The sequence below is a fragment of the Callospermophilus lateralis genome, chromosome 6 (assembly GCF_048772815.1).
Source record: "Callospermophilus lateralis isolate mCalLat2 chromosome 6, mCalLat2.hap1, whole genome shotgun sequence".
Classification (NCBI taxonomy): Eukaryota; Metazoa; Chordata; class Mammalia; order Rodentia; family Sciuridae; genus Callospermophilus; species Callospermophilus lateralis.
The window spans coordinates 46,108,545-46,126,523 of NC_135310.1; the positions used below are offsets into that span (position 1 = coordinate 46,108,545).

Consider the following 17,979-nt stretch of genomic DNA (forward strand, 5'->3'; position numbering starts at 1 on the left):
GCATGAACGGAATAGCACTATTAGTACTATAACTCCTTCCTCTGGCCCCGTTAACCATTCCCAGGAGACAGAAGGAAAAGCATATGAAGTCCATTGTTTATCAGAGCTGTGAGGTCAACAAATTATTGTGCTTTCTTGCTTTTGAGTACAGTGGGATGAGGAAGTACATCACAACTGCTAATAAACCACACTCAAATTACAGTCTGTAAAGACACACAAAATAGTAATCCACATTCTCTAAAGAATTATAGTGATTCCGTTGTTTTAAGGATGTGTTTCTAAGTTCAGTTGCCAAAAGCAGTTATTTTTGTTGTGACATGTTTTATTTTCAAATAATTATTACCCTTGTAGAATGTTGAAAATTTAACTTAAATTAGAAATTGAAATGTACATATTAAGTAATATTCCAGTTTAAAATGGAAGAACTAGGGATTTGATGAAACAGAAATAAGTTAAACAAGAGTGATACAACAGTTTAAAGTTCTGTTCCAGGATCCTTTGAACCAAAACACTTGGCAGCTCCCCAAATCATGTTAATTGCCTTTTTGTGTATGCATTTCAGTAAGCCTACTCATCATTTTGGCTCAAGATGTAGTCATTATAACAAGATTGGGGATATTTAAGTATTCCTCCCTTTTATGTCTGTCCTATAGAACTAATAGTTTCTGAAAACAGATTGTTATTTTGTGTTAAAAATATTTTCCTAGAATATAATTCATCTTTATAAAACAAACCATATAAAGAATACCACAACTGCCTATAAAAACACTTGTGATTATGGAATTAAAGTTTAAGGCATTTCAAATCCCCTGCTCCCAGAGATGAGAGTCATTTTGGCCCACAGAATTCCCGGCCTTTGGTAACATGGGATACAGACCTACAGACCTCAAGAGCAGAACACTCTCTTTACTCAGTTCCCTTTGTCACCATCCCACCTTTATAGGGTCAAATGCCTACTGTCCATACTTCATAATAGTGATGGGAGCCTTACAAATATATAGATTCCTCAGGAGACTCAGAATCTGGAGTCAAAAAAAAAAAAAAAAAGAAAGGACCTTATAAATCATTCTGTGTACCCCCTATTTAGGTTAGTGACCAAGAGTGCTTGAAATGCAAGAGTGGCAGCAGCCATTTCCAGGACACACATGTCAGCTGTGATACCCAGTCATGTATGCCCTATGTTCTTCCCAGGTCAACGTGCATGGCTTTGCAAGAAAAGACAAGCGACCTGTATAATCTCTAGGTAGAGTTGTGCCCTCTAGAGTTTCTTGAACCACTCCCTGATGTATATTTACATACAACCATTACAACCACTGATGTTTTTAATAATTTTACTGAAATATCTTAATTCTGTAGGTTGAATGCATGATTAACTGGAGCCATAAAAACATACCATATATTCTAAATCCAGCTTTCTTTCTATTAGTATGATGTATGCTTTTAATGTTCTTACTCCTTATAAACTAAGCGGTGATAGAAAAGAGGGCTATTTTCCTTCTGATATGCATATCGGGAGGATGAAGAAAGGACAATGAAGGAAGGACATTAAAATTTAAATTTTTTAACATTAAAAAATTGTCATTAGACCTCTAGTTTCCTCTTGATTCTCTACATTAATAGCAGGGAACAAATGCATGGATACAAAAGAAATTTGAGTTTTATTTGGGACATTGCTATTGCTTAACTGCACATATGAGTGTGCTACTACACACTCTAATCCCCTGGATTGAAAAGAATGAGTCCCTGAAGATCTGGAAGGGGATTGGGCTTCCTCAGCTCCCTGTTCTCTTTCTACTTCAGGATGAAGTCACCCCCTCTTACATTGAACTTGTCTTATATTGCTGCTTTGTTTTTAATATTTCACCAAAAATATGGAATTTTTTTTGTTTTGCTGAATAGGTTATTGACTTTGCTCAGTGATGGAATGCCTGGAATAATAAAAAAAATTGATATGTCATGACAACAAATTAATGACCAATTACTATGTGTATTGGCCATATGGTAATAAAATCTGAAAGTAGCTCTTCATTTCATTTGGATGATTGGACATTCCTTTTATCTAAACCAACAATGAAAATAAAAACTGACTCACATTCCCAGAACCTAAAATTGAGGGCATTTTCTAAAATAAATGACTATGTGATTTTCAAATATCTGATTTATTTCTCTCTACTTTTGTTAGGAGTACTGTACTTCTGTGTTTGGGGCGGGGGGAATCTGGGTTTTGCGCTAAAAAAGAACAAGAATATGAATGAGTCTATCCCAGAACTTCAGGCGCCAGCCGTCCTCATCGTCCTCCTTCCTCATTCTCTCAGCAGCCTGTCTGCAGAGCCAACGACAGGGCTGAAAGGGTTTATCCAAGCAGAGGAGTTCAGTTAGGAAATTGAGGGGACACCATAAAAAGCATTGAAATGGGATCAATCTGGGAAAGAAAGGAAAGTGAGAATTCTACAAGCCTCCAAGAACTGGCCTCAGCTTATCCTTAACCCTTCTCTCCCAGGGAGGGCTCCTGAGGGGTGCTCTTCTCACCCTCCTTTTCCTCCATTCACCGGCATCCAGAGCCACCTCAGGTTCCTGGCTAGCCCTTCTGCTTGTGCATTCTCTCCGTGTCCAGCACCTTTCACCTTTCCTCACTAAGGCTTATCCTGACGATTCTCCTGCTTAAAGCAGTCTGTGATCCCTAGGACACTGGATTGTGTGTCCTGGCTTTAGATACTTAGGGAAATCTACTCACATTGATCTCGGCATTTGCTGTATCCTATCGGGATTATTTATGCGTAGGCCTTTCTCTCTCATTACACTGTAAAGTCTTTGAGCAAAGAGTGATTCATTATTATAACTATACTTGTAAGCCAATGCTGTGTGCTTAATCCCTGGCAAAACAGTATACAGTAAATGTACATCTCAATAAAGCCAAAAGGTGCATTTTCATGTACTGGTCAGGGAATTTATTGGTCATGAGAATAATTGACTTATTTAAATTACTATGTATGTCTTCAAGTTTTAAGTGGTTCTCCAAAAATAAACTGTATCCAGGAGTCTGACCACGTCTCAAGAGTCAATTCATGCATATTTATGTACATGTAACCCTTATAGACTATCTCTTTTATTTTTAAATAATGATTGCCTGTGTATTTGTGTGCATGTAACCCTGGGCCAGGGATGTAACTAAATGGTAGTACTCTTGCCTACCATGCATGAGGTCCTGAGTTTTGTCCCAGGGTGTGTGCACACATGCACACACACACACACACACACAAATTCTCCAGGATGAGCCATAAGGCAATAATGTTTGAGTCTCATGTTTTTAACATCTCCTATATTTGTTAACAAATTTATTTGCATTCCTGAGCATAGATTAAATAAAGACAAGGAATGTTATTGCCTTAGAAAATAGATAATATAATGTGAAGATAAATGTAAGGAAGGAAATCTAGTAAATGAAGGGAGAATTTGGAAAAGATTGAAATATATAACTAATGAATCTTTGAAATTTATCTTCTATACAAATGGATTTTTATAAATATCATGAATGTCTAAAATCCTATAGAATCCATATTAGTCAGCTTTCTGTTAATATAACAAAAAGCCTGATATGATCAACTTAAAAAGAGGAATAGTTTATTTTAAATCAAAGTTTTGGAGGTTTTAACCCATGCTCAGTTGGTCCTATGGCTTTTGGGCCTGTGGCAAGGCAATACATCATGGCAGGAGGTTGTGGGCAGAGGAAAGAGAGAAGGAGGAGTCAGGATCCCATTATCTACTTTCAGAATATGCCCCCAATGACTAATACTTCCCAGTATGCCCCACCTCTTAAAGGTTTCTATGGTCACTCAATTGCACTAAGCTGGGGAGTCACCCTTAAACACTTGGGCCTTTGGGGAAAATTCAAGATACAAACTATAGCAGAATCTCAGCCTGACATTAATTAAAATGTTTAAGGGTTTGGCATGGGAAGAGTGTTTTCATCTGATTTTGTTTTATATTCTACTTGGAATGGTTGTACATCTCTGTATTACACCTATATCTTGCTAAATATTTGTCTGTTCATCAATAGCAAGTACACAACCACTTCTTTCTGTCTTAAACACTAATTCTCGATTTGGAGATAAGAAGAAAATCCTAAAGCCAATACTCAAAGAAAGCAATGCTCAGTTTTACAATATTCAGCATGGACTATTAGCTGAAAAGCCACTGCAAGAAGCTGCCTCTTACTTCTACTATGTAGGACTGTGAAAATGGAATTAGTCTAACTCATAATTCTTCAATCTTCTCTCCTTTAGTGGTATTGGAAGGAACTGGCCCTGGGCATCAGGAGGCAGCAGTATTCTGGCAGAATTTGGAACACTGCATTTGGAGTTTATGCACTTGAGTCATTTATCAGGAAACCCCATTTTTGCTGAAAAGGTGAGATTCTCTAGTACAAATTGCATTGCAAAGCAGGTCTTATGAGAAATAATATCCTCTCCTGGGAGACGTGGTAACACTGGATGTGGAAAATAGCCACCAAGGTTCACACAGCTCTTTAGGAAGTTTGGTAATATGTAGCATTTCATTTGACTGTAAACCCCCAGTCTTTCCATGGCACCATCTGACTCAGGAGGAGAAGTCCTGATTTCCACATTTGCTCTCTGTACTCTAAGTCACTTCATCTGATTTTTTTCCCTCATCTAAAATATATAATGTTGCATGGACTATATGAGACAAGCATGTAAAAGGCTTAAACTCAAAGTGTTATACAACTGTGAGGTAAGACTTGAATTGATTTCGAGTTTTCAGAAAGAAAATGCATAGATATTTGGATAAATTCATATCCACCTCCACAACTCTGTCCTTAGCTTTCACCCCACTTTTCTGCTGCCCTTTATAACAATTCCTTGTAAAGCTTTGTCTGTTGTCTTCTCTTCTTGTCTCCCACTCTTGAACCCTGTCCACTCGGGCTTTTCTCCCATTGACACTTAACACAGTGACCAATGAATACCACATTGTCGAGGCCATTTGTCACTCACCCCTTTGTCTTCCCTGCCCTCTTCAAATTCAGTGTAGCTGGTCAGTTCCTTCTTCATAAGGCACACTTTGCCCTTGGCTGCAGGCATCCAAAACTCTACTGATTTGCCCCTTTCTTTGCTGGGTGCTCCTTCTTGGACTCTTTTCTTGGAACCTATCGTACCCTGTAAGCATTGGAAAGCACCAGGACTCAAACCTGGGTCTCTTCCTTTTTTATATTTCCTTCCTACATTGTCTCATCCACTGTTAGGGCTTTATATACCATCTCTATATTGACCCACTGTTTATGATTCCAGTCCCAGACTGTACCTTGAACTTCAGATTCTGTACACAACATTTATTCAACATCTCCACTAGGAAGCCTAACAGACAAGTCCCACTTAAATCCCCAGTCCTAGACCCAACCCCAGACAGACTTCTACACCAGTTTACCATTTGGGCAAGTAGCACATCAGTTTATCCAGTGGCTCAGGCCAAAGATGTTGAAGTCGTCCTCTTTCTGTAAACCCCAGGTCTACTCCATCAAGAAACCTCTGGCCCTATCTTATTGCCTCGGCTGCCACCCTGGTCCAGGGCCTGCTGTTTCTCACCTGGACTCTGCAGTGGCCACTTTCCCCCCTCCCATCAGTCACACCAGTTCTATAAAACAGTAAACCCTTTGCTGATACTCAGAGTAATAACAGCCCTTATTGTTCCCTGTGAGGCCTGTGTGCCTGGGCACTGCCCACTCTCCCAAGTGCTTGCCACCATCCTCCCCTTTACTTCCTCACCTCTGGCCTCAGTGGCCTTACCAAACCCACTCTCTTCTCAGAACTTTTGTATTCATTCCTCCCTCTGATCAAATGCTCTTCCTTCAAATTTCTCCATCTACTTAGACACATCAGCCTTCCTAGACCACCCTAACAGCATACAGCTTCTCCACTTTGCTCTGTACTGTACCCCTCTGTCTTAGCTCAGATTTCCCTAACACAAATGCATAGATTGGGTGCTTTTAAATGACATAAATTTATATCTCACTGTTCTGAAGACTGTGGAATCCAAGATCAAGATGTGAACAAGGCAGTTTTCATTCTGGGGTCTCTTGACTTACTATCCTACCACTATCCTATCATGTGCTCAAATGACTTTTTATTTTTACACAGAAAGAAAGACAGAGACACAAAGAGAGATATCTTGAGTCTCTTTTAAGAGCAATAATTCCATCGTAAAGGCTCTACCTCCTAACCTAATTACCTCCCAAAGCCCTATCTCCATAGAGCTTCAACATATGAATTTGAGAAGGGATGTTATTCGTTCCATAGCACTTTTTTTAAATTATTTTCATGACATTTCTATTGACAGACTGTTTTTATTTTATTTCTTTCTATATCGTCCCCATAGTATGTAAAATTCTAAGAGACCAGTGACTTTGTTTACCCACTTATATCCTTAGTTCATAGTATGGGGTCCAGATATGGTAAATAATCAATGTCATTATAGTCACTACTATTATTTTTGCAACAATAAGCTGATGGCAGTTATTTTTGTTCTAACTTGTCATCATTTAAATCCACTTACTTTTTCTAGAGTGGCAAAATAATCAAGAAAGAACAACATGAAATTTTTTTTCTTTAATTTTCATAGTAACACTTCATTTTCTGTTATAGGTAATGAATATTCGAAGAGTTCTGAACAAATTGGAAAAACCAGAAGGCCTTTATCCTAACTATCTGAACCCCAGTAGTGGACAGTGGGGTCAACGTAAGTCAAAAGATTAGCATTCCTTTAGCTCTTCATGGTACCCGGCACTGTGCTAAGAGCAGAAAGAGGGAATGCATCTCTTGTTGAGGAATGTTTAAGAAAAAGAGAAAAGAGGAATGGTTCCTTTAATAAACCAGCATCTATCATGAGACAGATTGTGTTACATGGAAACTGGACAATTGACTTTCCATGTATAACTGTAGTATGACATATGAGCACATTCAAAAGTATTCTTCAGAAAAGGAAGGCCTGGTGGGGGTGTGTGGCATGTCAGTCCCTAACAAACTAACCACGTGGCTAGAGGGAGAATGTATTCCTCTCTGCTAATGATGAGGGTTTTGCCCAAAGCAGCTCATTCATCCCACTTCATTATGTTCTCTGCCTTTCTGCATGGAGGTGCGAACAGGGTGCTTTTTCTACTTAATTTAAAAGCCACCAGATAAAGATTTCTTGCCAGAAGAGTTACTTTTAATGTGGGAATAAGCATTATACAAGGACTTGTGATGCCTGAAGCGCTCACTTCAGAGTCTTCAGATAATTTCGAGCAGGTTATAGAGACTTGAGACTAAGTGAAAGAAATGTTCTCAATCTAATTTGGATAAAATGGTGGTAGACTAAGCAGCAGCTGAAAGCAAGTAAAGAATATTACATGAGTTGCCTGGCTGTGGTGAGAGTTTTGGCATTGCCTTATAATTTTACTCTAATTTGTGATTTTTCATTATACTTAAATATCTCATTCTTAGATGATTGTGCTTCTCTTTTATTTCAGAAGTGCCTCTTTAACGATTGACTAAGTAGGAAAAAAAGTATGCTGAACTCCATATCCATGTTAATGTTGGATAGTGGTGAAGGTTGCCATTTATTCAATGTAGTCTACATGTCACAGAAGTCCTAGGGGTCCACAAGATCAAGAGCACTCTGATGATAATATGGAAACTTTCCAGTTTTTCACTGCGCTGACATCTGCACTCAAGTTGCAAGAGCAGCAGTGGCTAGAACTACCAAAACCTCAGTGAGAATCAAGGCAGATATCAAACAATACTAATACTCATTATATTCTTCACCACAGTTTAAAAAGAGAGAGAGAGAGAGAGAGAGAGAGAGAGAGAGAGAGAGAGACAGGTTTTTTTTTAATTTTTTATTTGTTCTTTTTAGTTATACATGACAGTAGAAAGTATTTTGACATATCATATATACATGGAGTATCCTTTCCCATTTTGTGGTTGTACATGATGTAGAGTTTCACTATTCACGTATTCATATATGAACATAGGGAAGGTATGTTCAATTCATTCTACTGTCTTTCCTATTCCCATCCCCCCTTCCTTCTTCCCGCTCTACCCTGGCCAATCCAATGAACCGCCCCTTCTCCCTCCTCCTCTCTCCCCCACCCCCACCACCTATTGTGAGTCAGCATCCACATATCAGAGAGAACTCTCACAGCCTTTGGTTTGGGGGGAGTGGTTTATTTCACTAGCATGATAGTCTCCAGTTCTATCCATTTACTGGCAAATGCCATAATTTCATTCTTCTTTATGGCTAAATAATGTTCCATTGTTTATATATACCACATTTTCTTTATCCATTCATCTGTTGAAGAGCATGTAGGTTGGTTCCATAGCTTGGCTATTGTGAATTGAACTGCTATAAACAGTGATGTGGCCTCATCACTATAATATGCTGTTTTAAGTTCTCTGGGTATATATCAAGGAGAGGGATAACTGGGTTAAATGGTTGTTCCATTCCAAGTTTTCTAAGGAATCTCCATATTGCTCTCCAGTATGGAGTGGTTGCACCAATTTGCAGTTCTACCAGCAATGTACCTTTTTTCCTAAATCCTCGCCAACATTGTTACTTGTATTTTTGATAATTGCCATTCTGATTGGAGTGAGATGACATCTCAGTGTAGTTTTAATTTGCATTTCTCTAATTGCTAGAGATGTTGAGCATTTTTCATATATTTTTTGACCAATCATATTTCTTTCTCTGTGAAGTGTCTCTTCAGTTCCTTTGCCATTTATTCACTGTTATTTGGGGTTCTTCTGGTGTTAAGTTTTTTGAGTTCTTTATATATCCTGGACATAAATGCTCTGAGGTGCAGGTGGCAAAGATTTTCTCCCATTCTGTAGGGTCTGTCTTCATGTTCTTCGTTGCCTCCTTTGCTATGAAGAAGCTTTTTAGTTTGATACCATCCCATTTATTGATTCTTACTTCTTGCACTTTAGAAGTCTTGCTGAGGAATTTGTTTCCTAAGCCTACATGATGGAGAGTTGGGCCTACTTTTTCTTCTAGTAGGTACAGGATCTGTGGTCTAATACCTAGGTGCTTGATCTACTTTGAGTTTTGTGCAGGGTAACAGATAGGAGTCTAATTCAATTTTGTTTCATATGGATTTCCAGTTTTCCTAACACCATTTGTTGAAAAGGCTATCTTTTCTCCAATGTATGTTTATGATGATATAATTGTATTTGTGTGGGTTTTTCTAGTGTTTTCCATTTTGTACCATTGGTCTTCATGTTTGTTTTGGTGCCAATATCATGCCAGTTTTATTACTGTAGCTCTGTAGTATAACTTAAAGTCTGGTATTGTGATGCCTCCTGCTTTAATTTTTTCACTGAGGATTGCTTTGGCTATTTGAGTTTTTTATTTTTCCAAAAGAATTTTATGATTGCTTTTTCTATTTCTATGAAGAATGTCATCAGAACCTTATTAGGAATTGCATTAAATCTGTTTAATGCTTTTGGTTAATATGGCCATTTTGATAATATTAATTCTTCCTATCCAAGAACATGGAAGATTTTTCCATCTTCTAAGATCTTCATCAATTTCTTCCTTCAGAGTTCTGTAGTTTTCATTATAGAGGTCTTCTACCTCTTTTATTAGATTAATTCCCAAATATTTTTTGAGGCTATTGTGAATGGGATAGTTTTCCTAACTTCTCTTTCAGTTGACTCATCACTGATGTATAGGAACAAAATTGATTTATGGGTGTTAATTTTATATCCTGCTACTTTGCTAAATTCATTTATGGGTTTTAGAAGTTTTCTAGTGGAGTTTTTTGGGTCTTCTAAATATGGAATCATATAGGGCTGGGGTTGTGGCTCAGTGGCTGTACTGGGTTCAATTCTCAGCACCATATATCAGTAAATAAAATAAAGGTCCCTCGACAACTAAAAAAAAAATTTTTTTAAATATGGAATCATATAATTGGCAAATCGAGATACTTTGAGTTCCTTCTTTCCTATTTATTTCCCTTAAATTTCTTCTGTCTAATTGCTCTGGCTGGAGTTTTCAAGACTTTGTTTAAATAGGAGTGGTGAAAGAGGGCATCCCTGTCTTGTTCTAGATTTTAGAGGGAATGATTTCAATTTTTCTCCATTTAGAATTATGTTGGCCTTGTGTTTAGTATTTATAGCTTTTACAATGTTGATATATGTTTTTATGAATATTCTTAATGAAGTGTATACTAATTATTGATTCTAGTAAATGTCAACTCTTGAATCCATGTCATGGTAATGTTCTGTGTGATGAAATCAATGTCTACAGAAAGCAATTCTGCTATATAATAAAAAATAATAGTTGCAACTCATGTGATTGAGTTGAAAAGCTATTGTTGATTATCAATTATTATTGTTAGTTTTTTTGAGATCATTGTGATTATTGTTTCATGGACCACCACCTTTACTTGAAAGAATGGCTAAAAACAAACCGGTTATTCAGGCTTGGGTAATTAGTAGACATGGTCTCAAAAATGAACCTGTCACTTCAAAAAAAAGTGACAGTATTTGTGTCAACGATGATAAAATAAAAATTAGAATTTTGGAAAACTTGTATATGCCCCCATGCGCTTGATACCAATAGTGTTCCTATATGATTAGTGGTAATATTAATAAATAGGTTTTTTTCATATTGTATAATGAAATGTGTCAACACTTGGAAGATCTGCATAACTCAACCAATCAGTATTTTCCAGATGACCAGTGCATGCTATTACAGAACCATGCATGAGAGAAAGATCCACTCAAAGTGCAAAATAGACTAATAGATTTTTATGTAACACAGTGCAGAAATTCCTTGGTGTAATTTCTGATGCTACAGCACAATTAAACTTTTTAAAAAATTAACCTTTAAAAACTACATGTCAAATTCTATCATATTATCAAAGAAAAAATCCACAATTATATGAAAACAAGTTTATATATACTATTCTTCCTTTTTCCAACTATGAAGCTCTGCAGCTTACTTTTCTGAACATATCTTAACCAAACAACATGTAGCAATGGATTGAAATTAGAGCAGATGTGAGAACCCACCTGTCTCCTAGGAAGGCAAACGTTAAAATTTGCAAAAATGTAAAACAATGTCAGTCTTCCCACTAACTTTTTTGTGGTTGTTTTGTAAAATATCACATTTGCATGAGAACTATTTATGTTTACATAATGGATGTATAATCGTTATTTTTAATGAATCAACCAACAAAAATGCTTTTAATGTGTTTTGATTTGCCAGTATGATAAATATTGATAGATATTACTCACATAAACAAGTTCTTCAGGGTACCCTTTATTTGTAAGAGTGTAAAGAGTGCTGAGACTAAAACATTTCAGGGCCTTTAGGACTGCTGAGATAAATGATGTTCAGCTATAATTCTCTAAATGGGTAACCATTGTTGGAGTCCTCTTCATTGCAGATTTCAAAAGCTGAAGAATAGTCTTCCTGATTTACCATTTTCTCTCTTTAATTTAGGATATAGAAGTCACTATAAAGAGGGACAGAAAGAGCCAGTTGTGTTGGAACATCCTGGCTTCACCTTCCAGGTCACTCATATACTATATATTTGGCCCTGTTTCCTGATACAAAGGGTCCTTTATGTTTGGATTGCTTATGGGCCAATTTCCTAATGGAAAAACAAACAGCATTGATGAGTCTCATGTCCTTCTCCTCCCCCATCCTCCATCCTGTGTTTCATCCACAGAGACACACTTTCTTCTTCTTTAACTAAGGCCTGCTTGGCCATATCTACATCTTGTCCTCTGTCTTTAGCCCTTCAGCCTCTCTTCTTCCTCTACTGAGGCCCATCTTGATTGCCATTCCTTCCAGAAACCTTCTTCTTCAACACCCTGCTTGGAATTTGAAGCTCTCTCTACCTCTTTCTCTCCTACCCTGGCTCTTTGAACACTTACCTGTAACAATCCTTTTTCCCATGATTCACCTACATGCCCTTCTTCCCAGGGATCCAGAGCTTTGCAAGGTGGCAACCCCGTCTTGTTCATATTTGTCAATCTGGCACACTGTATCTTGCACCTAGTGGAGGTTCACTTAATTGAATTTTGTGAATACTCAAGTGCTTTGTATCTGATCTTTCTGCCTCTGCTTTTACTAATGATTCTCTTTATTCTAACAGTTGCCCGCCCTGGGTCCTCAATTGTAGCTGAGAAGCATCTTCCTGTCCTGGCCCCTAATAATATAAACAGGTTTTGTGACCATTGATGGTGGTTGTGGAATCACAGAACAATTATCTCACATATAAATAACAAGTGTATATGTGTATAACTAATATTGTTGAGGAATGGTTTCAAAATCAAAATTCAGATTCAGATTAAAATCTACAAGCAAATTAAGAAGTAGAGATATTGACTATTTTAATCTTCCTTTGTCTTAGTGCTTTTGTTCTTTATTTTGTTTTATCTCCCTTTTTTATATTAGAAATACTAGATATTAGAAAAATTATATATTAGAAATTATTTAAAGGGAACTATTCCCATCACAAAGAAAACCGTAACTTACCCCTTCAGAGAAGAACATAATATTTGCATGACTACAGTATACAGTTAGAATAAAAATACCATAGATGTTCCTCTAAAAAATGGCAGTATTTTCCTTCTGAAAAATTAGGTGCTTTGTCTCCTACATCCACAAAGATGTTTACACAGTTTGCTAATGCAAACTGTCATCCAGGCCCTGGGGAAGTTTAGTGAGGGGCATGTTAATTATCAGAAAGACATGTTTCATCTTTATGTTCCTTTATTTTGATTTTTTTTAACAAATGTGAAATTTTTATAGGCAAAACATTTTAAAAGTTAACTAGCATTTACCAACATCAAAGTAAATATATTATTACGCAATCCTTTTTCCTTTTTTAAAAATCTCCCAGTGCCCAAACCTGTTTCTTCCATCCATTACAGAATCATAACCCAAGGGAAAAAATTACCATGCTGCTTCTGGCTGCTGGTTTTCAGCTCTTGTTGCTGTAACTCTGAAGGACACGTCTGGATCATGGCCATCATTCCCCATTACTTCGTTTAGGCCTTGTTATTTTGACAGTAACGGGACAGTGATTTGCTTTACCACGCATCACTTGCATTTGTCTCCTACAATCATGTTTATGACAACAGGGCTTATTATTGACGAGATAGTACGTAGTCTATTTAGTTAGTAAATGTCAGAGGTTTCTGCCGTGATTTATTTAGGAAACTGTAAAGGTCACTTCAAACACTGCTTATTTTGAGAATCGGGCTCACATTTTCCCATTAAGATTAATTAATGTAATTCTGGACTTTCTGCAATAAGGAAGTTGCATATTTCAATACTTAACAATATGGCCCTCATAGCTTGAATGAGAAGTCAATATTTAAGGCTGGCTTAGAATAATTTTGGTTTTCTTGTCAGTTGTTTTTTGAGTGCAAAATACTTTGTAGGGGCGGGTGTGGACTGGGAGACATACTGGGCCTGGTTTCTGTTCTCTTGGGTCATGATCTTGTAGGAATGGCAGAAAACAGTTCTACCACATTGTGAAATTACAAGTGTGTTAAATGTGTGCTATCACAAAACTTGTGACAGAGAACCCAGTGGGGACATCAGGGAAGGCTTCTCTGAGGAAGTATCCTAGATATGAAGTATGAGTATTTAGGGCAGAAGCCCTGAAGTGGGATGGAGCCTGATATTTTTTTTTTAATTTTTTTTTTAGTCATACATGACAGCAGAATGTATTTTGACATATAATACGTATATGGAATGTACATACATCAATCATATTGTCTATTCTATTCTGCTGCCCTTCCTATCCTCCCTACTCCTCCCTTCCTCTCCCATCCTTTCTCTCTATCCAATCTAATGTGACACACTTTTTTTTCTTTTTCTCATTACAACATCATATATGTATTCTGTATAACAATGAGGTTCTCCTTCCATCTTCCATGCAACTCCCCTTCTCCCTCTTTTTCCCTCCCACCTCTCTTCCCTGTTTAGTGGTAGTCTTTTTCTCATGCTCTTCCTCCCTATCCCATTTTGAGTCACCCCCCTTATATCAGAGAAGACATTCAGCATTTGTTTTTTAGGGATTGGCTAACTTCACTTAGCATAATCTGCTCTAATGCCATCCATTTGCCTGCAAATGCCATGATCTTGTTATTTTTTAGTGATGAGTAATATTCTATTGTGTATAAATGCCACATTTTTTAATCCATTCATCTATTGAAGGGCATCTAGGTTGGTTCCACATTCTAGCTATTGTGAATTGTGCTGCTATAAACATTGATGTGAGCCTGATATTTTTGAGGAAGGGCCATACAGCAAGTGAATGGAGAGCAAGTGGAATAAGACTGATAATACAGAGAAGATTGAGAGCTTCTAGGGGGGGCTTCTTGGTCTTCAGAGACACAGAATTGAAGGGCTTCAAGTAATTGATCAGGATTTCTGCGACATTAGTGTGGGGAATAGACTAGAGTGGTACTGCTGGTAGAGCCTCCTGCACTTGGTGGCAATGTTCTGTATCTTTCCTGTCCAGTGTACTAAGAGTTACATGGAGCTACTGAGCACTACCATGGCTGAGGAACTGAATTTTCTATTGAATTTAAATACATTTCCGTAGACATAGCACACACTACCAGAATGAAAGCAGGAAATGAAGTAATTGCACATTTCAGAGGCAGAGGTAGGAAGTAGTGATGGCTTGAACTAGGAAGGTACTGGTGAGGAGAGAGGAGGATAAATGGATTCAAGAGATAGGTGGGAAGTAAAATTTAGAGTTTGGGAATTCATTGTGTGTAGAAACAAAAGAGAGAAGTAGTAAAAAATGACTACTTCGTTTCTTTTTTGTAATACTTGGATGGAACCCAGGTCCTCTCATGCTGATCAAGCACTGGACCACTGGGCTATACTCTTAGCCCCATTGACTACCAGGTTTCTAAGGGTATAGATGGGAGGATGGAGACCTGGGTAGAAGATAAAGCTCAGGAGGAAAAAGATAATGAATTCAGTATCTAGTCTCTGATTTTAGATGCCCATATAGAATTCCAAGTGGAGTTGTTGGGAAGGCATCAGAACAGTTGCCCCGCCTCCCTATTTCCCCTTCTCTCTCCCCTCTCCCCCTCTCCCCCTCTTCCTCTCCCTATACTTACCCCCCTCTATGTATATGTAAACATGTATGGTTTATTTTGTATAACTATGTCAACAAGTAAAGATTTTATTTTTAAAAAATAGATAAACAAGTTCTGAGTTATAAAACTTAAAAGGCTATCTTGTTTATCTCAAATTCTCTGAATTTTCTAGAAATGATGTTTTAAATAGGTTGCATTTTTTGGTTTATAAACAAATATGCTTGAAAAATAAAAAATATTAATTCAAGCCATAGGGAAAAAACATATATATGTCTTTGGTATTCTATGGTGTCAAGTAGGCAGATCCTAACATGAGGCCCTGTGTGGGTTGTGGAGTAAGATGGCACTGATCAATATTGTTGTCTCATTTAGCTTCTCTAAGCCTCAGTTTTCTTGCTTTTAAACTCGAGATATGGGCCTACAGTGTGTCAGGCGCAATAAATGGCAGTGGAAATAGATTGTAAGAATGAAGCTTTAGGAGGAAACACTTCTGCTGCCCTATTTTCTTTCTTACTGTCCCCACCTCATCAGTTTTTAACCTTTCAGATTCATAGCACTAGAAAACTTATCAAATAAAAAAAATTAATAATAATAATAATAAAAGGCAAGAGCCTAAGGAGTGTCTTGTTTTACTAGTCACTTCTTAAGATTTGCTAATACTCATAGGTTTGACAGAATTTTATATTATCCAGAAATAAAACAAATAAAAATTTATTGAAATGCATACTGTGAAGCATTTTAATTTGGTATTTTTAACTAAATTTTTAGAATTAGGTATCATTACATATCTTTTATCATCATGTTTACAAAACTACTCTGGTAATTATTAAGAGCATATCACATTAATTCACAGTCCATCTGCTTATTTCAGAATATCTGAAAATAAGAGATTTGTTGAAATTCAAATGTAACAAGCTGCCGTCGACACGGGGTTTTGCACCCTAGTTGCTAATGTGATTTTACTGCATTATCTGAATTAAAAGCTGAGTCACTCTGAAATTCATTTCCCTCTTTTTTCAGATCATGTGTCAGTTGGAGGACTTGGAGACAGCTTTTATGAATATTTGCTCAAGGCATGGTTAATGTCTGACAAGAGAGATCTGGAAGCTAAGAAGATGTATTTTGATGCTATTCAGGTAACCTGATATTTAAATCATCTTCACCACTCAGCTCTAACTTATAACTTGCATATTAATCAAGCTTTAATGAAAAAATGAAATACTACATGAGTGGGTTACAAAATTATTTCCTGTGAGGCAGAGTGCAGTGTCTGCCAATATAATTGTAACAATAGTTATCATAGGTGATGTTCTTAGATCTAATTTTTTTTTTTTTTTGGTGTTTTGTTGTTGCTGTTGTTTGTTTGTTTTGGTGGGTTAAACCCAGGGCCTTGTGCATGCTAGGCAAGCACTCTACCAACTGAGCTATATCTCCAGCCCCCATGTCCTTCGTTCTAATAGAGCAGTTGTAGGATTTCAGAATGGTACAAACCTCACAAGCCATGTGTCTAAAAAAGAGTCATGCATCACGTAACATTTCAGTTAGTGACAGACTGTATATATGACAGTGAGCCCTGGAAATTATATTGCCTAATGACATCAATGCTTAGTTTGTACACTCCATGATATTCACACAATGAAATCACCTAACTGCACTGTGCTCAGAGTATATCCCCTCATTAAGAAAAGCAAGACTGTATTCTTTCTTCATGAATATGAGTTCCCTTTCTTGAGCTTTATATTAAATTATGGGAGAAAATCTTGAATTTATACTCTGAAAATTGACTAAATTAAAATTTTCCAAGATTATAGACAATCTCAAAGTAAACGTGTTTCCAGAGATAAATGGTACTGAAAAGAAATATACACATAAAAATCTCAACAAACTGGTATTTAAGGAAGGCTCATTAAGAGCTTCAAAAATCATAATACAGGAGGAGTAAGAGGGAACCAGTACGTGTTAAACTGTGTACTGTGTGTTGAGCAGTGTGATATGTAGGTGTTTTTAATGAAGTGAGGAGTTATAGTTTTCTTTCTCATAGTACTTTAAATATTCACCCAAATTTACAGATAAGGTTGTCGAGCCTCAGAGAGGTTATGTGACAACCAAATTCAAACTAAAATTTGTCAACATTTGCCCCTTTTTATTTTACCACTGTGGATTTATTTGTGAATAAGAATCCCCATACTATATTTAAGGGTTTATTTATTATAGGCAATAAGTTACTAAGATAAATTAGAAATTACTTAGTATAGTCTTTAGGAGGTAGCTAGTAAAAAGTAAACTAAAAAACATTACCAATGAAACACAGGGAGAAAAATTAAAATAAGGTCGGAGTGTAACAGATTCAAGAAAAGAATTATTTTATATAAAATACTTGAACATGTACCCCAGTTTTCAGAAACAAAATTTTTAGCAGGATTGGGTCCCTTTGTGATTAGGAATTGTGGATGGTTAATTCACATATATTCTTTAAATATTAATCGTTATCAAGATTTCTAAATAGTATTATTAAATTGTGGCTGAATCCTCAGAAAATTGATCGTTTTCTTGACTGCTTAGAACTGTTCTTTTTTTTCAATCGATAGTATTAATTCATAGGAAAAAAATGTAAATGGCCACTAATGTAGCTGCTGTTCTAAATTTGGTCTCTCTGACAAGAGTTTTGGATGATTTTGACATAGGTGTAGTTTATATTTATAAATACTTTGATTAAATGGATTGAATATTCTATTGGTAGATCACTGGGAGCTTCACTAAGCAAAGCACATAAAGTTAGTTACTCCATGTACAGGAATCATGAATACCTTAGCTAGAACTTTGGCCTTTATATGGCCCAGCCTTTATTAAGGAC

At 36.8% G+C, this 17,979-nt stretch overlaps 1 protein-coding gene across 2 annotated transcripts in view; it reads left to right on the forward strand.

Annotated features, from left to right (window-relative positions):
- Man1a1 (mannosidase alpha class 1A member 1) overlaps nucleotides 1-17,979 on the forward strand; it is a 168,275-nt gene that overhangs the window by 133,097 nt on the left and 17,199 nt on the right. For both annotated transcript variants that reach the window (XM_076858303.1, XM_076858304.1), the window contains exons 7-9: nucleotides 4,284-4,407; nucleotides 6,654-6,747; nucleotides 16,146-16,261. In XM_076858303.1, coding sequence (XP_076714418.1) covers nucleotides 4,284-4,407; nucleotides 6,654-6,747; nucleotides 16,146-16,261 — 334 coding nt within the window. The remainder of the gene's footprint in view (nucleotides 1-4,283; nucleotides 4,408-6,653; nucleotides 6,748-16,145; nucleotides 16,262-17,979) is intronic.